This window comes from Daucus carota, chromosome 6 (assembly GCF_001625215.2).
Source record: "Daucus carota subsp. sativus chromosome 6, DH1 v3.0, whole genome shotgun sequence".
NCBI classification, from domain to species: domain Eukaryota; kingdom Viridiplantae; phylum Streptophyta; class Magnoliopsida; order Apiales; family Apiaceae; genus Daucus; species Daucus carota.
In genome coordinates this window covers 32,742,487-32,763,369 of record NC_030386.2, presented here as the reverse complement: position 1 = coordinate 32,763,369, position 20,883 = coordinate 32,742,487, and the positions used below count along the sequence as shown (strand labels likewise).

At 29.0% G+C, this 20,883-nt stretch overlaps 1 protein-coding gene across 1 annotated transcript; it reads right to left on the bottom strand.

Annotated features, from left to right (window-relative positions):
* Positions 1 to 1,697: 1,697 nt before the first annotated feature.
* LOC108226471 (protein GL2-INTERACTING REPRESSOR 1) lies at positions 1,698 to 3,136 on the bottom strand. The gene is made up of 2 exons (XM_017401435.2): positions 2,600 to 3,136; positions 1,698 to 2,394 (listed from the first exon to the last, which is right to left on the bottom strand). The coding sequence occupies exons 1-2, from the start codon at positions 2,822 to 2,824 to the stop codon at positions 1,990 to 1,992; spliced, it is 630 nt and encodes a 209-aa protein (XP_017256924.1). The 5' UTR covers positions 2,825 to 3,136; the 3' UTR covers positions 1,698 to 1,989.
* Between the last annotated feature and the right edge of the window lie 17,747 nt (positions 3,137 to 20,883).

The following is a 20,883-nucleotide window of genomic DNA, read 5'->3' as shown; positions in this document are numbered from 1 at the left end:
TATATTTTACTTCTTTCATTTGAATTTTGTAATGCTTTCTCCATTATAATACTAACACATTGAAAGTTAAAACTCTGAGTAATCACTTATAAATATATAACGATTAAAACATATAAATGATTACAAAAGAAGGGGTTTGTTCGGGTATAAAGATTAATCATGACAACTTTGTTGTTTTATTATATTTTATTGTACTATATTACTAATTTATAAAATATAATGATAGTGAAAATAAGAAGCGCCGGAGATGTAGGCAAAAATGGGAGAACCGATTATAAATTTTTGGCCAAACTTGATCCTATTTAATAATTTTTGTGTTGGAGTTTTGAATTTATAATATGTTTACAAAAAACTGCTAACTTTTTAGAGAAATAAATCTTTTAAATTGTATAAGAAAGTGATTTTTGACCACCTATTTGTAGAATTAATATAATATTTTACCGCCCAATTATAAATTTATGATTTCGAACATTAAATTGTTAAAAAATGTGCATTTCAGCCGTTATTTTATAATTTACCCAAACTTGAGCAACTCCAGCAAAATCGGGTTTGTAATCGATTTTATCAAGGACAACACAATGCACATACTGACATGCATGTACAAAGGGCCAAAGGGGTAATCGCACCTGGTTTTTTAATCAAAAATTGAATAAGTGTCGTGGAGAAAATTGTTACCGAAAATTTGACACTTGTATTTTAAAAAACAAAAGTTTAAGAGAAAATGATTTCAATAAAATATGAAAAATACCTCTATACATGTACACATGACTTGAATTTGTATCGATAAAGTCGTGTTATTGGTGGATGGAATATAAATTATAATAAAATTCTATTTAGAAAAATTTATACGAGAGACAAATATTGATTCGAAATATTGATTCGATATGGGTGAGTCCTAAAATAATTTAGATTAGAGATTATAAGACCAAAAAAAGAAAACGACATTTATTTCTAAGTATGCAGATTAAATAAAATGATCCGAGAAAAAATAAATTATATATATCTTAATAATTAATATATTAATATCTAAATTTCATTTTCATTTTATTTCCATCCTAGTTCATCGAGTTGAACAGGCCCAACAGGGGCCTAAGTGTTGCCATATGTATGCTCCATTCATCAAATATAGGACAAGTCACAAGTCCGGCATATAACTAAAACAACACAGAATAAAAGTTAAATCAACAAAATCAAGATAAGCAACAAACTGGTAGCTGCAAGTATTTTAAATTTTTTTTTTCTCGCCAGTGATGTCAAATGTTAATATATCCTGACCAGTATTTCAATTATACAAAACTGTACTCAAATGTCACCTCTGCCACTAAGCTGAGTTCGAGTAGTGAACTCTTTCAAGTACTGAGCTGTTAGATTTTATTCGTTGTATCCAATTTGTTTTTCCCCGTTTCCCTTTTTTTAGATAGATGTCACGATGCTTTGTTTGTAGACTCATTTCATACTTGTGTGGGCCTCGTAAACTCAGTTCATTCAGTGGGTCCATCTTCAAACCAAACAACAAAACATTTTCTACCAGATACTCCTTTTTATACTTTCTTCTGTCATTTGTGTGTTCTGACCAATTTTCTTAGTATTATTTTTACGGACTTGGGTATTTATTTTTATCACAAAATCTACTTGCTATCAACAAACTCACCTGACTACTTAACATAAGAAACATCGCAACACATTAATAAAAATAATGACACAGCCAAAATTACCTAACCACTTTATAACGCAGATGCTATCAAGCTATTACATAATAAAGAGAGAAAAAAAAAAAAGAGATAAAAGAACTAAGAGATATATTAAGCACTATATGCACTCCAGTTTTTCAGATTTGGTGGCACACAAAATGTTGTAAAATGGAGTGATAATAGTACTCTACCACCATTAATTAAAATTAAGTCCTAACAAATTACTTAGTAAAACCAATTCATTTAAGCTAATTAACGAACGAGCAGCTCCTCGTTCGATCCCTACTTCTTAATTCTCCTATTTCTTGGCGGCGGCGGCGGCGGCGGCGGTGGTCGCGGCGGCGGGATTGTGGTCTTGGAGGACGTCGAGCAAGACGGTGCTTTTGCATTTGGGGCACTTGGGGTCTTCTTCGGACAGCATGACGTACATGAGGCACCTCGGACAGCCTACGAGCACCATCGATGTTGCCTCGGGGCTGCTTAAGTATTTCCCGTCTTCATCGGATGACACGCATGAACTCGGTGGGGATGTGGGCGACACGGTGGCGGAACGGCTCGGGGTTGCCACGTGTGGGTTGCGCCGCGGCGGTGACAGGTGGAGCTTCAAGTCGAGTCTGGGTCCGTTTCTTCGGCTCATCTTTGCGTTTTCTTCTGAGTCTTCTGAGTCTTGGCCTTTTGTGCTGCTTTCCAAACTCTCACCTACCTGAACATTTTTTTCACAAAACAGAAAGACGAAATTGTTAAATCATGATGAAAACAGCTGTGATCAAAAGACTAGAGTTGTACAAGTAACTAGTCTGCGGTAGATAGCCTAGTGGCAAGACTCTTTTCCGTAATCATGACAAGATCACGAGTTCGAATCATTATACAAGAAATTTCGATGTACAATTAAAAATTGAATGCATTACCTTGAGAGAGTTGCGATCAAAAGTAAAAGAAAGAGGGGAGTAATAATTTTGTAGTAATTGTAAATGAAAATTAGAAGTGGAGGGAGAGGCGTGAAAGAGATCGAGGGTGATGAGGTGGCTTCCGGGGAGGGCACCGCCGGAGCAAGGAGGAGGAGAAGGGAGGAGATGGAGTGGTGTAAGTTGTTGTTGTTGATGTTGGTTGGTTTGAGGATGTAAAAATGCCATTATATATAAGAGGGGGAGATAGATGGGATAGCTTTAAAGCTTAATTAAATTAGGGGGAGAGAGAGGTGGAGGGAGAGAGAGAGAGAGAAAGTAGAGATATGAATTGAATTGAATTGAATAGAGAGGAGCTAATAGCTAGGAATGGTTGAAGAGAGGAGAGAAAGAGGAGAGTAAATTAAGAGCGCCAGCAGCAATGTTATATTAATGCCTTTGGAGAAATCCCAAGATGGATGCAGAAAATAGAAAGTTTGAATAAATACCCACCTCATCTCTCCGACGTACTCCCAACTTTTACTTTCCTCTAAGCCATATCTTTCAATAACCGTATCTTTTAGCTAGATCATATTCTGATTCAAATACTATCAGATGCCATTTTCCTTCAAGGTCAAGCAGGCTTATTCATCTTATTCACATACACCTAATACTATTATCCGGATACATACGCTCACTTGTTGACTTCTGAACAGTGTTAAAAAATCGGATATCGGACCTAATCGGTTGAGATGCCGATTTAGGATTAATCGGAAATCGGGGATTAATCGAACTGAAAATCGGATATATTTTAATATTAAAATATTATTAATATTTAATTGTTATTATATTAGTTATTTTATTAACAAATATATATTAACTATGTCATAAATTCTATAATTGTTCATATTCAAAGTAATATAGTATTTTAATTTTAATAAATTATTATATATACTTCGATTAAAAATACATATAAGGACTTCAAAAATCGGATCGGTCGACCACATTGCAGAGGATTAATCGGTTAAATCGGGAACTTTTAGAACACTGCTTCCGTAAAATTCACATACATCTAATACTATTATGTTTATTAAAAAATTAAATATTCGTAATTTATGCCTGACGATACAATTTGGAAATTAGGTATTCGGTGAATTAAACGTGAAAAGGTTAAATGTTCGTAATTTATATCTGACGACACAATTTCAGAATTAGATATTCGATAAATTAATGTATCTGACTTCTGAATACAATTAAATTCACATATATCTTGTACAGTTGTGTGTGAAAATGTTTAATGTTCGTATATTATACCTGACGACACAATTTAAGATTTAGGTATTCGGTGTTCGGTAAATTAATATGTCTGACGTCTGGATAAAATAAAATTCACATATATCAAATGTTATGCGTGGAAAAATTATGTGTTCGTAATTTATATTTGAAAACACAACCCGAAAATTGATTATTCGGTTAATTAATATATCCATCTAATATTTTTTTTTTTTTTTTTTTTTTTTTTTTTGACAGAATCCATCTAATATGTTATTCACATATTAGATGTTATTCACATACACCTAATACTATTATCCGGATACATACGTTCACTTGTTGACTCTGAACACTGTAAAATTCATATACATCTAATACTATTACATTTATAAAAATTAAATGTTCGTAATTTATATCTGACGATACAGTTTGAGAATTAGGTATTCGGTGAATTAAACGTGAAAAGATCGAATGCTCGTGATTTATATCTGACGACACAATTTCGGAATTAGGTATTCGATGAATTAATGTATCTGACTCTGAATACAATAAAATTCACATGTATCTAATACTGTTATGTGTGAAAATGTTTAATGTTCGTAATTTATACCTGACGGCACAATTTAAGATTTAGGTATTCGGTATTCAGTAAATTAATATGTCTGACGTCTGAATACGATGTGAATCTAATACTGTTATGTGTGAAAATGTTTAATGTTCGTAATTTATATCTGACGACACAGTTTAAAACTTAGGTATTCGGTATTCGATAAATTAATATGTCTGACGTCCGAATACAATAAAATTCACGTATATCTAATGTTATGCGTGGAAAGGTTAAATGCTCGTAATTTATATCTGAAGACACAATTTGAGAATCGGGTATTCAGAAATAGATTTTATATCAAAGACATTAAATTTTGATATGAGATAAACACCAACATTTCAACATTCACCTAAAATGTACTATTCGGATGAAATGTCATCACCTATTCATTTGATAAGGCACTTAATATTGACCACATTTGATTATGATTTAAACTAAGAACTGAGCATCAGACTGTTGATCACATGTATAGACTGATAAGATTATACAACACACAGATATAGGGTCATTCATTTCTCGGATGAAAGGGGGATCGTATGTGTTTATATATTTTCAGAGAATTGAGAAGTATACATAACTGCAACACAAGAAAAAGCTCAGCTGCTTTTAAAGCTAAACCAGATTTCCAACAAATCCAACTACACTCCCAATTAATTTTTAACTTTCAATTTAATACACACACTGTACCCACTATACATATTTCTTTAATTCTAATAATACTCCATGTATTTCTCTTTTCCTTATTTAAAACCTTCAACTACACATTTTAAATCTTAATTATGAAAATGAGCTTTGTCATAATTGCTTTTTTTATTGTTATATATAGCTGTAGTCTATTAATTACACGAGTATTTTAGTATACCATAAATTGCCAATAGTATAATAAGAGTCAATTGTCTTAATATTCAATTTATAATTAATTTAACGCGTTTGATTTGGAAGTTGACAACTCGAATAAAATGCCCCTCATTACATTAACATTTAGAGAAACAATTACACTATGATTAAATACAATCAGCTACTACTGCATCTCTTCATTGTTCAGTGCAAATTGCAATCCTGTGAGTATGTATATATTGTTAGTCAACTTCGAAATTAAACACATGAATCAGTTGTCATCAACATCCACAATTTAATTAGATGCATCATCGGTGAGTATTTTAAAAGGAAAAAAAAAAGGTGCATCATATCTTGTTTCCTACCAAACTCCGAACTTCTTTAACTTATATATTTATCATTCCTTTTAATTTAATTTTCTTTACATTGAATTATAAATAATCAATAGCGTGCGACTCAAAACTCACCCTAGGATCTCATATTATTCAACACTCATTCTCGATTGACCGAACGTGCACACATTTCTTAAATCGTATTATGATAATATATTAAGAAACTAGTTATTTAAATTTTAGATATCAGAGTATCTCAAATTATATGAAATCTTAACCAAAAATCACTAATACATATTATAAATAAAAATTTAAATATTACTTAGAAGAAACTCAAACCTAAAGGTACATTCTCCTTATGTATAAACATAGTCAACCTCCTTATCTTGACTAAATCTGTTGACATCTACAAACCTGTTGGAGACCCGTAAAAATATTTAATATCACTTATCATTATGTTAAAATTATATATTTTGTTTATAACAATCTAAAATAATAACAACATAATGTTTTTAATATATAAACAATTAATATAATTAATACTATCACGTTCAATAGATTTTACACAATGATTTACGCGTCCAGTTTAGTCACCAATTTTTGTCAATCCGAAAGAGATGCTTAAACAAAAATGTCTTAATATAAGATATTGCGGCCGTTTGTTTATCAAAAGTGGAAGTTGCTTCTGACTTCTCTTCTTGACCTTTTGTGTAAATAAACATAATTACTTTTAAGAGTTAAGAATGCTAACTTTTATTTCAGAATTTTTATTTTTTTCAAAATAATTTATTAACTTATTTTACTTGTTAACTCTACTCCACTTTCTTTAATTGAGGTAAGAAATTACCTTTTTTAAAATAAAACTAACTCAGACGTACCCATTACAAGAATGTCTTACTATAAATATTAATATTCCATCCATCTCAATTTATAAGTTTCTTTTGTTTTTCCAAAAGTCAAATTGACTAATTTTTGATCAATTATTAAAAAATATTTATTTATTGTTTTATAAAATAAAAAATTACATATTTAAATAGACTTGATTTACCTTTTGATAATATTTTTTTAAATTATATGATATCTATGAATTTCAGTCAAAATATAATCAATTTGACTAGTCAAAAGTCAAAAGAGACTTATATATTGAGACGGAGGGAGTATGACATTACGTGGATCTTTACGAATATAATCATGAATATAATCATGTTGACTTTTTAATATAAAAACAATGAAAGATACATCTTATTAGTACACATGACATAATGTTTTATATATTTTTTTTTTTTGAAACAATGTTGTATATTATTATTATTCAACAATAATGTTTAATTTCTGCCACTATATGTCTTTTTATTATTTGATATTTCACCCATTTTTAGATACCTTAATTGTTATCTAAAAATATGTTTTTAAAAATTAGACGGAACGGATATGAATTTCAACTTTTGACTTATATTTTGATGTCTACTAAATTTGTTTTATATTTCTCCATTGAATCAGGAAATGAGATTTTAAATTACAATCATTCACGTATAGTTGAGGCTTTTGACTTTTCAACTATTCTCAATCGTGCGAGTAAATGCAAGTAGTTGAATATTGCATCTAAGTATTTGACTAACCAAATACGTGACACTATAGCATCTAAGTTTATACGTTTCGTTGCACTTGGCATGTCCTTTGTGTTCATCCTATGAAATCTAGCAAATCAATCAATCAATATATATATATATAAAGGAGGATGCGGACGTCTCTAGAATGCTTCGATTCAGTATTCTGATTTTTCTTAAATTTCAGATGAAAAAAATATAATTATACTTCAAAAAAACAGGTTTAAGGATTCTAATGGTAATATAATTCTTTTTTTTATTGGATTCGAAAGGTATTATATTCTAGAATTGAAAAAATTAGTTTAAAAGATTCTAAAGATAATAAAATTCTTTTTTCTTTTTGGAATTTAAAGGTAATACAATTCTTTTATCCCGGTATTTTTGAATCGATATATTTACTATCCTACTGCTTGAGCTCCTAGGCTGCCCAGATGATATCGCGGAGCAAACTCGAATAGTGGCTTTGTGGTTCATTTGCATGTATTTTAGTTTTTTTCTAGAAACTCTCCGTTTAATTTTTCTAATTTTTTGAGAGAAAATAGGTCAAGTAGCTAAAAAATAGTAATCGTAAAAGTGATATAATTCTAAGTAGTTAAGAAATAGAAATTTTAACAAAAATATAATAGCTAAAATCTGTGAAATTCTAATTAGTTAAGAAATAGTAATCTTTAAAAAAAAAGATAATTCTAAACAATTAAGAAATAGGAATCTTAAAGAAAAATATAATAACTAAAATTCATGAAATTGGATATATTTATCCGATTATAATTATAATTTTATTATAATATAAACAATTTTTGATTGGTATTGTGTTTGAGGGGAGGGCGGCCCAAATTAATTTTTATCTAAATAATAATAAATTTTCTATTAGTATTATGTTTGACGGTGAAGCGGCTAAAATAATTTTTTATCTAAGTTAAAGTATATTTTTTTATTAAAATGGGACCATAGCTTAAAATAATTTTTATCCAATTATAATAATTGGATAAAAATTATTTTTATTAGTATTGTGTTTGACGGTAGGGCGACTCAAACTAATATCTATGTTATAATATTTTGTTATTAGTATTGTGTTTGATAAGAGAGCGTATCAAACTAATTTTTATCTATATTACTATATTTAATTTTATCATAATTATAATAATTATTGATTAATATTGTCTTTGATGGGAGGGCGGGTTAAACAATATACTTTATTAGTATTGTGTTTGACAGAAGGGACACTTAAACAAATTTTTATATTAATTATAATATTTTTTATTAATGGCATGTTCAACGGGAACATGACTTAAAATAACTTTTTTGCAATTATAATATTAATTTTATCAAAATTTATAAAAAAAGATTTTTGAATAGTATTGTGTTTGAGGGGAGGGCGACCCAAATTAAATTTTATCTAAATAATAATAAATTTTCTATTAATATTATGTTTAACGGGAAATAGCGGTTAAAACAATTTTTTTTATCTAAGTTATAATGTATTTTGTTATTTTACACCAACTAAGAGAAAGATTGTAGAAGGGGGGGGGGGTTGAATACAATCTTTTACAAATTTAAAAGATTCAAGAATAATACACTAAGAACACAGTAAACAGAAAAACGCCAAGTATTAAAAATACGGGTGGATTGAATGATCCACCCGTGAGATTTTATATAGAAGAATCTGTGGATTGTTTACAATTCGCACAGCTGCTGGTTCATCACTCAAACAAGTTCTAACTCTCAGACTTTTCTCTCAAGTAATTTGAACAAGTTCAACTGATGCTTCTAACTTGGTTATATACTCCAAGTTTTACAAAGCTTTTAGCTAGATTACAAAATGCACTCTAATCTAAAAACAATGCTGCACAACTTTGTCTTATGCATGCTTTCTGAGATGTCTTCATCTTTGACCATCATCTTGATTTGATCCAGATTGCACTGCATGAGATAAGTATGTTTCCGCTTCTTCTTTATTTTCCTAATTAGGCTTCCATGTCTATTTTAGTGTAATTCGATCCATGTGATTTGTCAGACTTAAGCTCTAGTCACTTTCAACTGCTCTTTGCTTCATCAGTTGAAAGTTCTGGTTGCTTTCAACTTCTCTTGACTTTATCAGTTGAATGCCCGGCTCATCAGTTGAATGAATTACGAACTTTATCAATTGAATGCTGTTCCAGTCTCATCAGTTGAATTCCTCAGCATCATCAGTTGAATACTTTGTCTTCAGTTGAATGCTTGATTTTCATCAGTTGAAACATCATCCAGTCTTCATCAGTTGAATAGTTACATCTCATCAGTTGAATATCCTTCACTTAGATAAAATTACATGGCATTGGATATTTACAATTAGCCATCCTATTCTACCCATCCGTTGACAATTCCCAAAGACAAGAAATATAACAATTACAACTGAAATTTGATAAGGGTTAATAATCAAGTGAGTCACTAAAGTGGGCTCAAAATATCAAGTTGGTCCTTGAACTCAAAACGGTGTCAAATTGATCACTAAAGTCAGTTATATGTATCTGTAAATATAAGTTGAAGGGGTAAATATATTATTTATAGAGGTTTACATATTATTTTTGAATTTTACCAGAACTAAGTATAAGATCATGACTTCTGATATTTATGGTAATATATTCAGATTTATCAAGTTTATTTACTATATATTTATAATTAAAATAAAGAAAAAAACTATATAATAAAAAATAAATAGTAAATAAACTTGATAAAATCTAAATATATTTTCATAAATACGAGAAGTCATAATCTTGTATTTAGTTGTGGTAACATTCAAAAATAATATTTAAATCTCTATAAATAATATCTTTACTCCTTGAATTCATATTTACTGATACATATAACTGACTTGAGTGACCAATTTGAGACCGTTTTGAGTTCGGTGACCAACTTGATATATCAAGCCCACTTTGATGACTCACTTGATTATTAACCCTAAATACCCAATTTGATAAAGATTCTAAGTAAGACATGTTACAAAAATGTTTATGTTATCATCAAAAATTATTGATTCCTAACATATTTTTTTTATTAAAACGGGACCACGACTTCAAATAAATTTTATCAAGTTATAATCTTTAACTTTATCATAATTATAATAATTTTTTTATTAGTATTGTGTTTGACGGTAGGGCGACTCAAACTAATATGTATATTATAACTTTTTGTTATTATTATTATGTTTGACGAGAGAGCGGCTCAAACTAATTTTTATCTATATTATTATATTTAATTTTATCATAATTATAATAATTATTGATTAAATTTATTAATTATAATAATTAATTTATAATATTATAATAAATTTATAATTTGTGTTTTTATTAATTACAAACAATTTTTTTTATTAGTATTGTGTATGACAAGAAGGCCACTTAAACAAATTTTTATATTAATTATAATATTTTCTTTACTAATGATATGTTTAACAGGAACATAACTCAAAATAATTTTTACGCATTATAATATTAATTCGTATTAAAATTTATAAGAAAATCGTAACGCCGCCGCGAAGCGCGGCTTTATTCACTAGTATACTTATATAAAGGAGAAGCGAGAGGCGTGTAGGTGGCGCCTCTCACATCGCTCCGTTCTATTTTTTTAATTTTCTAGAATTTTTGGGTGAGAAATATCAAAAATTATATTTTTTTTTTTTAATTTCGAGTATATTAGAACCAAGTTTCAGAATTTGATTTTGTTTTAGATTATTTATGGAATATAGTATCTTGAAAGTTTTAATCTGATTTTAGTTCAGATTATTTAATTATGGGAAAGAGTAACACACAAGTTTTGCTACACCTATATATACCCGTATAGATTGTAGGGTTTTGGTTAATATAAACACAACCTCTTCTCTTTCAATACCACAACCCCTGCCTCTTTCTGGTGATAGTTCTCTTGCTCGATTTCTAACTCAGTGGTATCGTTATTCTGCAACGATAAGTGAAGACTATTTATACAATGTTAAAAAATAAAGATTGTTGTCAACAAAGTTAGTTATAGACCCCTACGTGGGAGTCGACAAATCAAACACGGAAAAAGAATATAATCTTGAATGATTTGATGGTTGATATCAATAAATTAATTATTAGGGATGTATGTTTGTTGGTTATTCTTTTATATTATTTGTTTTGTTCGTCGAACATGTTGTTATTGTTAATTTTTATATGATTTACTTTTATATAGGAAAAAATTATTCATGCATAATCTGTTTGCTCCGTTCAAGCAACTTTTAAGTGAAGGTTGTTTATACAATATTAAAAAATAAACGTCCTTACAAGTAAGGGTAGTTATAGACTGCTATCTCACGGATTTAAATTAGATGTTTTTGTGCACAATCAATCAAAAAAATTGGAGGAATGTGACAATGTAAGAACATTATTTTTTTTTTTTTTAAAACACACAAATAAAATTAAGATTCGTCGTGCTTTAAATTGTTAATTACATGTATAAATTTATTTTCATTTTTTCACCATGAATTATAGTCCAATTTTGCAATTTTATGTATTAGTATTAGTATTACATCAAGATTTTTATAATATAAATTAATTTTATCCTACAAATATTAATTTTGAAACATTAATATACATTCTATAGACAGCTACAAAATTATTTTATTACAAAAATATTAATATTGAATCATTAATATAATTTTTATAGACCGCCGCAACGCGCGGCTTCTCAACTAGTTAATATAATGCTACAATAATCATCTTTTTTACAAAATTTAAAGATCATCAACGTAGTAATTATGTAGGACGCCTAAATTGCTCCGATATACAGAAATGACGATATTATTAAATGAAGATACACAAATAATTCGTGAATGTATGGGGGTTAAAAACGAACGTAGGCTTGGGGGTGAAACTACAACAATTTGATCAACATAGCCGGGCATAGGAATATAGATGTATTGGCGTTAATTCATGTGACCTATATAAACTACAGTGATAAGTTGATTCTTACCTATCGTCCTAATCTATATCGAGATTATATGATTATGCTCGTTCGTGCATACTACCTCCATCCCAAATTAGATGGCCCCGTTGACTTTGGGCACGTAACTTTAGGTGCATTGACCGTCTACTTCCGAAATTTATTTTTTTATTTTTTCTTTTGTAAATAAAAATTTCATATTTAAATATTTATTTGCAAAAATAAAATTTTAAAAATAAGTCATGTAGCTATGCGGTCAATGAATCTTATGTGTGCCCAAAGTTAACGGGACCATCTAATTTGGGATGGAGGGAGTATCTAGATACGGCAAATTACGTGCTCCCCCCACTCCCATGGTATAAATGACTGTCTCAGTGAAGTGAAGTTAGGAAAATCTGTAATTTGATTTTTTACATATAATTTTAAATGTTTTGGCCGTATATCAAAATTAATATTTTTTTAATGAGTTTGATTAAAATATTTATCTAAAATATAACAAATTACTCAAGTGTGTAAATTCTATAGACTTGGTAAAGGAGGTGGTGTGAAGAGAGTGATTATAATAACCACATTTTGACAATATTATGTTATTATTATTATAAACTATTATAAATAAAATATATTTTTTTTAATATGATAATCGACGATGTAAAATTTTCCGACCTATTTCTCGCAATTCAACGGACATAGCCAATATAAAAATATCTTCAACCCTATAAAATTGTTAATTAAAAGTTTAGCCAATTAGGGTTTGTTATATTTGCCCAAACTCCACACAGATATAGAAGGATTTCACATCATTTATTATTAGTGAAAAATATTTTAATTTATAATAAGTTAAATAATAATAAAATAATATTTTTAAATAGTATCATCATAGCATAATATTTTACACGTTCAGCAAAAAAAATTATATATACAATATTTTCACCTAATCTTTATTATTATTATATATATGCCAGCTTCGATTTATTTTTACTTAGGGATTTCATATGATTAGAAATATTGTTAAGTAGTAAAATATTTAGTTTTTGAAATTAAAAAAGTTTTTCATCAAGCAAGTCACTTGGAATTCATCATAAGCGTCAAATTCTGGTCTGCAATTTTTTTAAGGTCATTGTCAGGCCTCAGGAGGCAGGGGGTTTGAACTCCTTGTTTGCCCAGAAAAATAGCGTAAATACTTTTATGTGAAATTCGGTTTATTCTTTCAGCAGACATGAAAACAATTTATAATTTGCAACAACCGGGACTGCAAACCCCAGATAGGTTTTAATTTATAAACATGAATATAGGAGTAGATATAAACGGCGTCCCATGTACGATAAAATAATGAATTAAAAGATTAAAAAGCAAGATGAAATAACTATAGATTGGACGCCACACATTTAACCCCATGGTACTCCCCGTGAAAGTACACAGTAAGGCTAAGGCAGATGGTCATATTAAGAAATCAATAGAGTACATGCATTCATAATTTACTCTTGTGTAAGGTTTATAAATTGTGAAATAAGTTGGCACCTTTAACATTGTAATGAATATGCATTAATAAAGCCCTTCGCTTCTGTACTATAATACTACTGCTCCTTAAAGATATGTACTGGCTTCTAACTAAATATCATGACACAGCATTATTGTTGAATTATAATGGTAATAACTAGATAATTTAAACAACAAAAGTAAAGAGCATAAATTCTAACAATAGAAACATACAACAAATCTGCAGACAATGAAAATGTAAAACTTGACATATTATAATATTAAACTCATATAACAAATTGTTTTAAATAAACTCTCGTAAGACATTCTAAGATTTTGAATCCCTCCAGGATCAGATATATTTTTCAATGTCAAGTTACTCATTTTTAGCACAATTGTGTAATATTAAGATCATGTCTCTGTTTAAAATTATGAGTTTCACAAAAACATAGACGAATGAGTTAAATAAGAGTTTTGACCAGATAATTAATCTTTTTAATACTTACTTTTGATAATTAGCTATTGGAATTTTGTTCTTGTGTTAAGTTTGAAGTAGATAACTCTTTCGAATAAAAGATAACTGATTTGAAAAATTGTTTAGTATTCCCTTTGTTTCTTTATTCTTTTCCCATTTGAGATGTTGACAATGTTCATAACATGAGACAAATTACTAATTTACGTATAATTTATAGGACCTCATGAGTGATGTTGTTAGATTTGTATTTATGAGTACTTTAATATGATGAAATTTTTATATTTAATATTAATACGAAATTAAAGATATTAATGATTGAAAATTGTGTTGACAAACGTGTCGAAGGCAAACAGAAAAAATATTAAGAGACGGAAGGAGTAGATTATTTCGTCCGGAACATGTGATTTAGATTGTTTGACATGATTCCCTATGGTAAGTTGGTAACTACCGTAACCGCTAATTGTACCAAGTGTCGTACGAGGCTCATATGAGCATCTTGAGCTAAAAGTTTACTCAGTATATCATAAATAAAAATTATACTAGTGTATTCACGTCATTTAACCGACGCTAAAAATGTATTTTAATCGATGCTAAAGGTCAATTTTGTATTACTGTATATTTATCGAACTTTTACAAGTCCAAAAGAAATATGTAGAAATATTACACATCATTTGTTACTAGGAGTGTTCATAATCCGACATATATTAAAACCGAATTAAATGGGTTGGGTTAGGGTTTTGATAAATTTAACCCGATCTAACCCGACATATATTATACACTAATGAGTCATATAACTAGTTTACTACTTGATTTAGAGTTGATATTTTTTAATATATTATTACATGTCGCACACTATCATATAACTAGTTTACTACTTGATTTAGAGTTGATATTTTTAATATATTATTACATGTCGCACACTAAAATTATGAATTAAAGATAGTTACTATAATGATGTTCAACTTATTTGTAACGTAATTTAGTTTTGTAATACTTATGTCTAACATAATATAATTTTGTAATGTATTGTGATTTGCATAAGTGATGACCGATTGTATAATTGCAATAGATTAAGTTGTACATGACCTTAATTATCGAACTCGTGAGTTAATTAATCATTGATTAGGTGAACTATATTCTACGTTGTATTCATCTCGATCAACCCGACCAACCCAACCCGATTTTAATAAGGTTTAGGTTAGGTTAGAATTTCATAAAACCGATCTAATTGGGTTGGGTTACAAAATTGCTTGTAACCCGCCCAAATCGACCCGTGAACACCCCTATTTGTTATCCATATTAAACTGATACTTCCTCTGTTCTCTCATCTCTTTACCGTTTCACTGCTCGACACGCATTTTAAGGCGCATATAAAACACAGTTCTATTACCTATTTTTAAAATTTTTCTTTTTTCTATAAAAATTTAAACATCAAATTTTAATTCAGAAGAAAAAAAAAGATCAAAATAATTTATCGAACTACGTTTTATGAGAGCATTAGAATGCGTGCTAAGCCCCCGTTCCCCAATATAAAAAAAATGAAGGGCACAAAGAGTATATTTTATTTATAACAATTTAAATATTAATAACATATTATTTTTAAATTATAACCAACTAATATAGCCAATACCATTGAAGTACAATATCTTATAGATTGAGTAAATTTAGCCATCGATTATAGCCAACGCCATCGGAGATTACGAGCATCTTTGTGGTGACCGGTGTACTGTGTTTGTTAAAATAAAATAATTTTGATATTATATCTTATATTATTTAATAATTTTAAATGAGAGTATCATCATATTTATATTTCTAAAATTAATATTATAAAATTTAAAATTTAATATCTTTTCAACAAGAATCGAATCTTAGATATTTATATGATTTTTTATTATTATATATCACGATTCATATGTCTGGACGAAGAATTTAACAAATGTCACTGGAAAAGATAATTAAAAATGAAGATATCATATCAAACTATGAGATGGTTTGATTTAATTTAAAAGAAATTAACATAAAGTAAAAAAACAAGATTATAATTTATAAGTGATAAATGACTTATAAGTTATTAAAAATATTTGAATAATTTTATTTATACGTCAATTCAGTGTTTGGTAATTTAAATTTATAAATTAAAAAGAATCAAATTATTTAGAAATTTATTAATAAATAAAATATATTATACGTTAAAAATTTAAAAAACTATAAATAAATGTAAATCATCATTAAAAATTTAAAAAAAATCCATTTCTAACTTTGAGCTTCTTGCTCTAAATGTCAAAATACGTGATATGTGGTCACAGACTTGAAATATAAATTAACTTTATATTAATTTATTATTGTTATAGATATATAAAAAGATACTATAGTCCAGATAGATATGTGATCACAGACTCGGAGTCGTCCTAAATTGTGGAGCTATTTTAGACAGCATTGTCATGTCAGTTCAAAATTAGTAAAAGATTGTCTGTACTTGTACTTCTATGCTTCAAAAACTGCTTGGCACCCAACGCAAAATAAGATACTGACATAAAAATGTTGGGTTTACGGATTCATTTGTTTTTCCTAATGTTTTGGCGGGGGATTTTAATTCGGGAATATGATACTCCTGTATTTTAAAACGTGACGAGGTCCCCAATGGATCGGCAGAGACACAACCGAGACCGGGGTCAAGCTAATATGATGAGGATTTGGTTTGGTATACACTCTTGAACTTGTCTAAACTTTTAGCTTGGGCGGCTGTAAACTGTAATGAATCGGAAGTGGATGTGATATCGGAGTGATGTTATATATATAGATATGGAGTCGTTTGGCTGAGCTTAAAAGAAGCGCTTCTTGCTTAAAAGTAAAAAAGTGAAGCAAAGCAAGTTAAGACTTGTAAGCGATTAAAGTATTTGAGTTATAAGTATAAGTGGTGAAACAAATTAACATTCTTAGTTTTTTATAAGTGTTTCTTGACTTTTTCACTAACAGTACAAATAAGTGGTTCTAATTTATAAATCATGCGCTTAAAAACCCAGCCAAACACCCCCATAGTATGATGTTAAGTGACTTTTCTCCATTTTTATTTTTATTTTTTTGTATTTGAGTAATTGCACATATTTACATACACAAATTTAATAGTTTTTTGTAGATCCTCCGTCTCAATATACATATTTATTTTGATTTTCGAGAAATCAAATTGACTAATTTTTAATCAACTATTAAAAAATATTTAATTATTATTTTAGGAAATAGAAGATTACATATTAAATAAATTAGACTTATTTTTCGATGATATATTTTTTTAAAAATTTATTTTAAATAATTAAATCTCAATCAAAATATAAAAAGTCAAAAAGGAAAATCGGGACGGAGGGAGGAGTAGGAAGTAAGTTGAAGTTGAAGAAGGTGGATGTCATAAATTTAAGCCATCCATTGATGAAAGAAATTAACATTCAACTTCCCCCAATGAATTGCATTAAGTGATACACACCTAGCTATACATTGGGATTAATTAAGGACGTGTGTGTTTCTGTGTGCCCTTCACTTGTTCTCAACTCTACACCGGCCGAACAGAACCAGCATTCAAACTCCATTAAAGGGATTCATTTTTCATGCCAACCAAACACCAGCTGCTCCTCTTCATGTAAGGGCTTAGGAGCATTATTAACATTAAACATTCATTTCTGGACCCATTTTTTTATGATCCTTTATGCTTCACTTCCAAGAATTTATCCTTTCCAAATTCCACATCCCAGTTTATCTAGTACCCCTCACGAAAATCTTCATAAAACATTCTTTTCTTATACTGTAGAAATAGTCGGCATTATTTTTATACGTACAACGAACATAGGACGAGTTGATTTAATTTTTATCGTGTACATAAATGATAATAAAACCTTAACTTCTCACTATTCAGAAAAAGCAGATCCACCTGGTAAAAATTAAGAGAGGAAGATTTGTATGATCCTTGAATGAAGGCAGTGAAGCATTCAAAACACCATTAACACGAGATGATGGTGCCAACCAAACCCCATCAAGAATCTGAGGCAATTAAACTCAGCCACTATGGGCATTAAAATGTACACTATACAAACATTTTATTTTTATCTTTTATGTAAATTGACTTTAATTGCAATTAAATGGGGTTTCTTAACGCACTTCCCCCACCCCATCATAAATATTTTTACATTTTTCTATGAGCCCCTTCAATGACCATTAAAGTTGCTAATATATGTGTATCATCCAGATTTGCAACATGGTTCAGATCCCTAGTATCACGTGACATGAGATTCTGTCACGTGACTCGTTCATGCATGTCTAAATAGCCTGCCTTCTGCACTTTAATTATCGACTTTAAATGTGGTTTGATAAGCCATATTTTTTAATGTCAAAAGATGAAAGAAAAATCGAAATTCCATTATTATTGAAAATGATCTTTTATTTTCTAATAAATTTTATGTTATAGAATTAGCGAATGATGATGTATTTCGTGGAAATTGATAGTTCACCGAGTGCTATTTTTGAAGGTCACTTTTATGATTTGTTTAGTGATTATTGATAGTTTGAATAGTATTTTTTGGAATGCTGGTTGATGTCTTAATTATTGTCTTTAAGAGATAATTTCATGTCATCATGACTCTATTTTTTGATTTACCCCTCGTTTCAAATTAGATGTTCACTTAAAAAAAATCACACAGTCTAAGAAAAGTGGATGTTCACAAATTAATTGCATTAAATGATCAAAATATGTGGAGTGAGATTGATCTATGAAATATAAATAAGAGATATGTGGAGTAAAAATGACTTTAAAAATATGATTTTGCATTGAAAGTTGAAGCGGACAAATAATTTGAAACAAAAAAAAAAATTAAAAGTGGACATGTAAATTGAAACGGAGAGAGTATTAATTTTTATGAAATTTATTTAGAGTTATTATTCATAATATTACTGTTTGTTTACTCTGATACATACATATATATACACATACATATCAAATATTTTTCATAAAAGTAAGTGGTGAATTTATATTTATTACTTATAAAATATCTATTTTAATATATTTATATTCTCATATTTATATTTGAATGTCAGGATTCTACAATTTAGAGGATAAATATTATTAATAAATTTAATTTATTAATTGTCAATTTTGGTAGTTTGTATGTAGTCAAAAGGAGTCCTTTCGAATTTTTCGTTGGTTTTATTTTCGGATATGAATATTTTATCATCTATATATTCGGTATGTTTAATTAGATGCTAAATGTTTTTGCATTAAAATATTTGTTTCTCACGGATATTATACTTCGGTAAGATTCATCCGCTTGCTTTTGAATTTTGACAAAAAAAATAGTAATTAACAGGAATTGCAAACGGGACTAAATCATTTTTTGACATCATGCTAAAAATGTCTGGATTTGAATTCTGACAAAAAATGATAATCAACGAGAATTGCAAATGCGTTTAATCGTTTTTCGACATTTATGCTAAAAAAGCCTAGACTTGATTATTATTAATATTTACTAGAATGCTCTGAAAAATAATTATTTAGTAATATTTCTTACCCCACAATTTTTTTTCCCGATTCCGATTTGTTCGGCAAACATCTGGTGAGGTTAGATTTGCTTGTGGATTTGATTTGCGTAATTGTATCGAGACTGTTGAGGATAATAAAGTGATGGGCCCTGAAAATGAGATGAAGCCCAAATTTGGTGCCCAGTTAACCAGAAATCTTCATGTGCCCAAAATCCATTTCCTTTTAAAGAATTCTTGAGCTTTATTTATTGGCTTGGTCTGATTTTAAATGCATATTGTGACGAATCACATCCATGTAATTATGCTTATTAAAATTTTCAAGCACCACATTAATAAAATCTGGTTGAGCTCAAATCATAATTATCCACCACCCTCGTCGATAGAGAGTAGTTAATTCTTTAGTTGGTGTACTTAATAATTGTGATAATTACGTAGAATGAAAAGTTAGAGACGAAATCAATCGGCCGATTGAGATCAGGAAGGTTCGATTATCGGTGTTTGATTATGGTAACGGAAGCAAAACTAAATTAGGAAAAAAAATGTGCATTTGTATTATGAATTTTCTAGTTCACGAAACTAGAAACACCCTTGTATTTATCTCCGGAAAGCTATTATAAACAAGGGGACAAAAATTGAAAATGAAAATCAATATTACTAGGCAGCTAGTCAGGAACCAAATGTCTTCTTGTTATGATAACTTGTTACAAAATATCTTATATTCTTACTCCCTCCTTCCCATTTTAATTGTCCACTTTGCACAAATCACACAAATTAAGAAGTATTAAATGTGATATGTTGTTATCATTGTCATGCATTGGTTATACAAACATACTACTCCCTCCGTCCCTTTTTATCTGTCCATTTTGGAAAAAAAAACACATACCAAGAAATACTTGATTGTATAAACTTTTTCATTAAATACCTCTAATTAATATCTTGAAAATGGTGGAATACCCCTACTTTATGTCTTGAAAACATGAATTCAACCAAGTTTTAAATAAGTCAAGCCTTGAAAATTGAAATTATGGACATATATTTGAAAAACTATCATTAAATTAGTTTTGAAAGTATAAATGGACAGATAAATAGGGACAAATTATCACTTCCAAAGTGGACAGATAAATAGGGACGGAGGGAGTACTAAGTTTTCATTCATTTTGTTTAAAAGTCAATATAGTTTGCATTGTAAATAATGAAAATTGTGTAAACTAGTAATGTTAACATTGAAACTTGTTATAATTTGT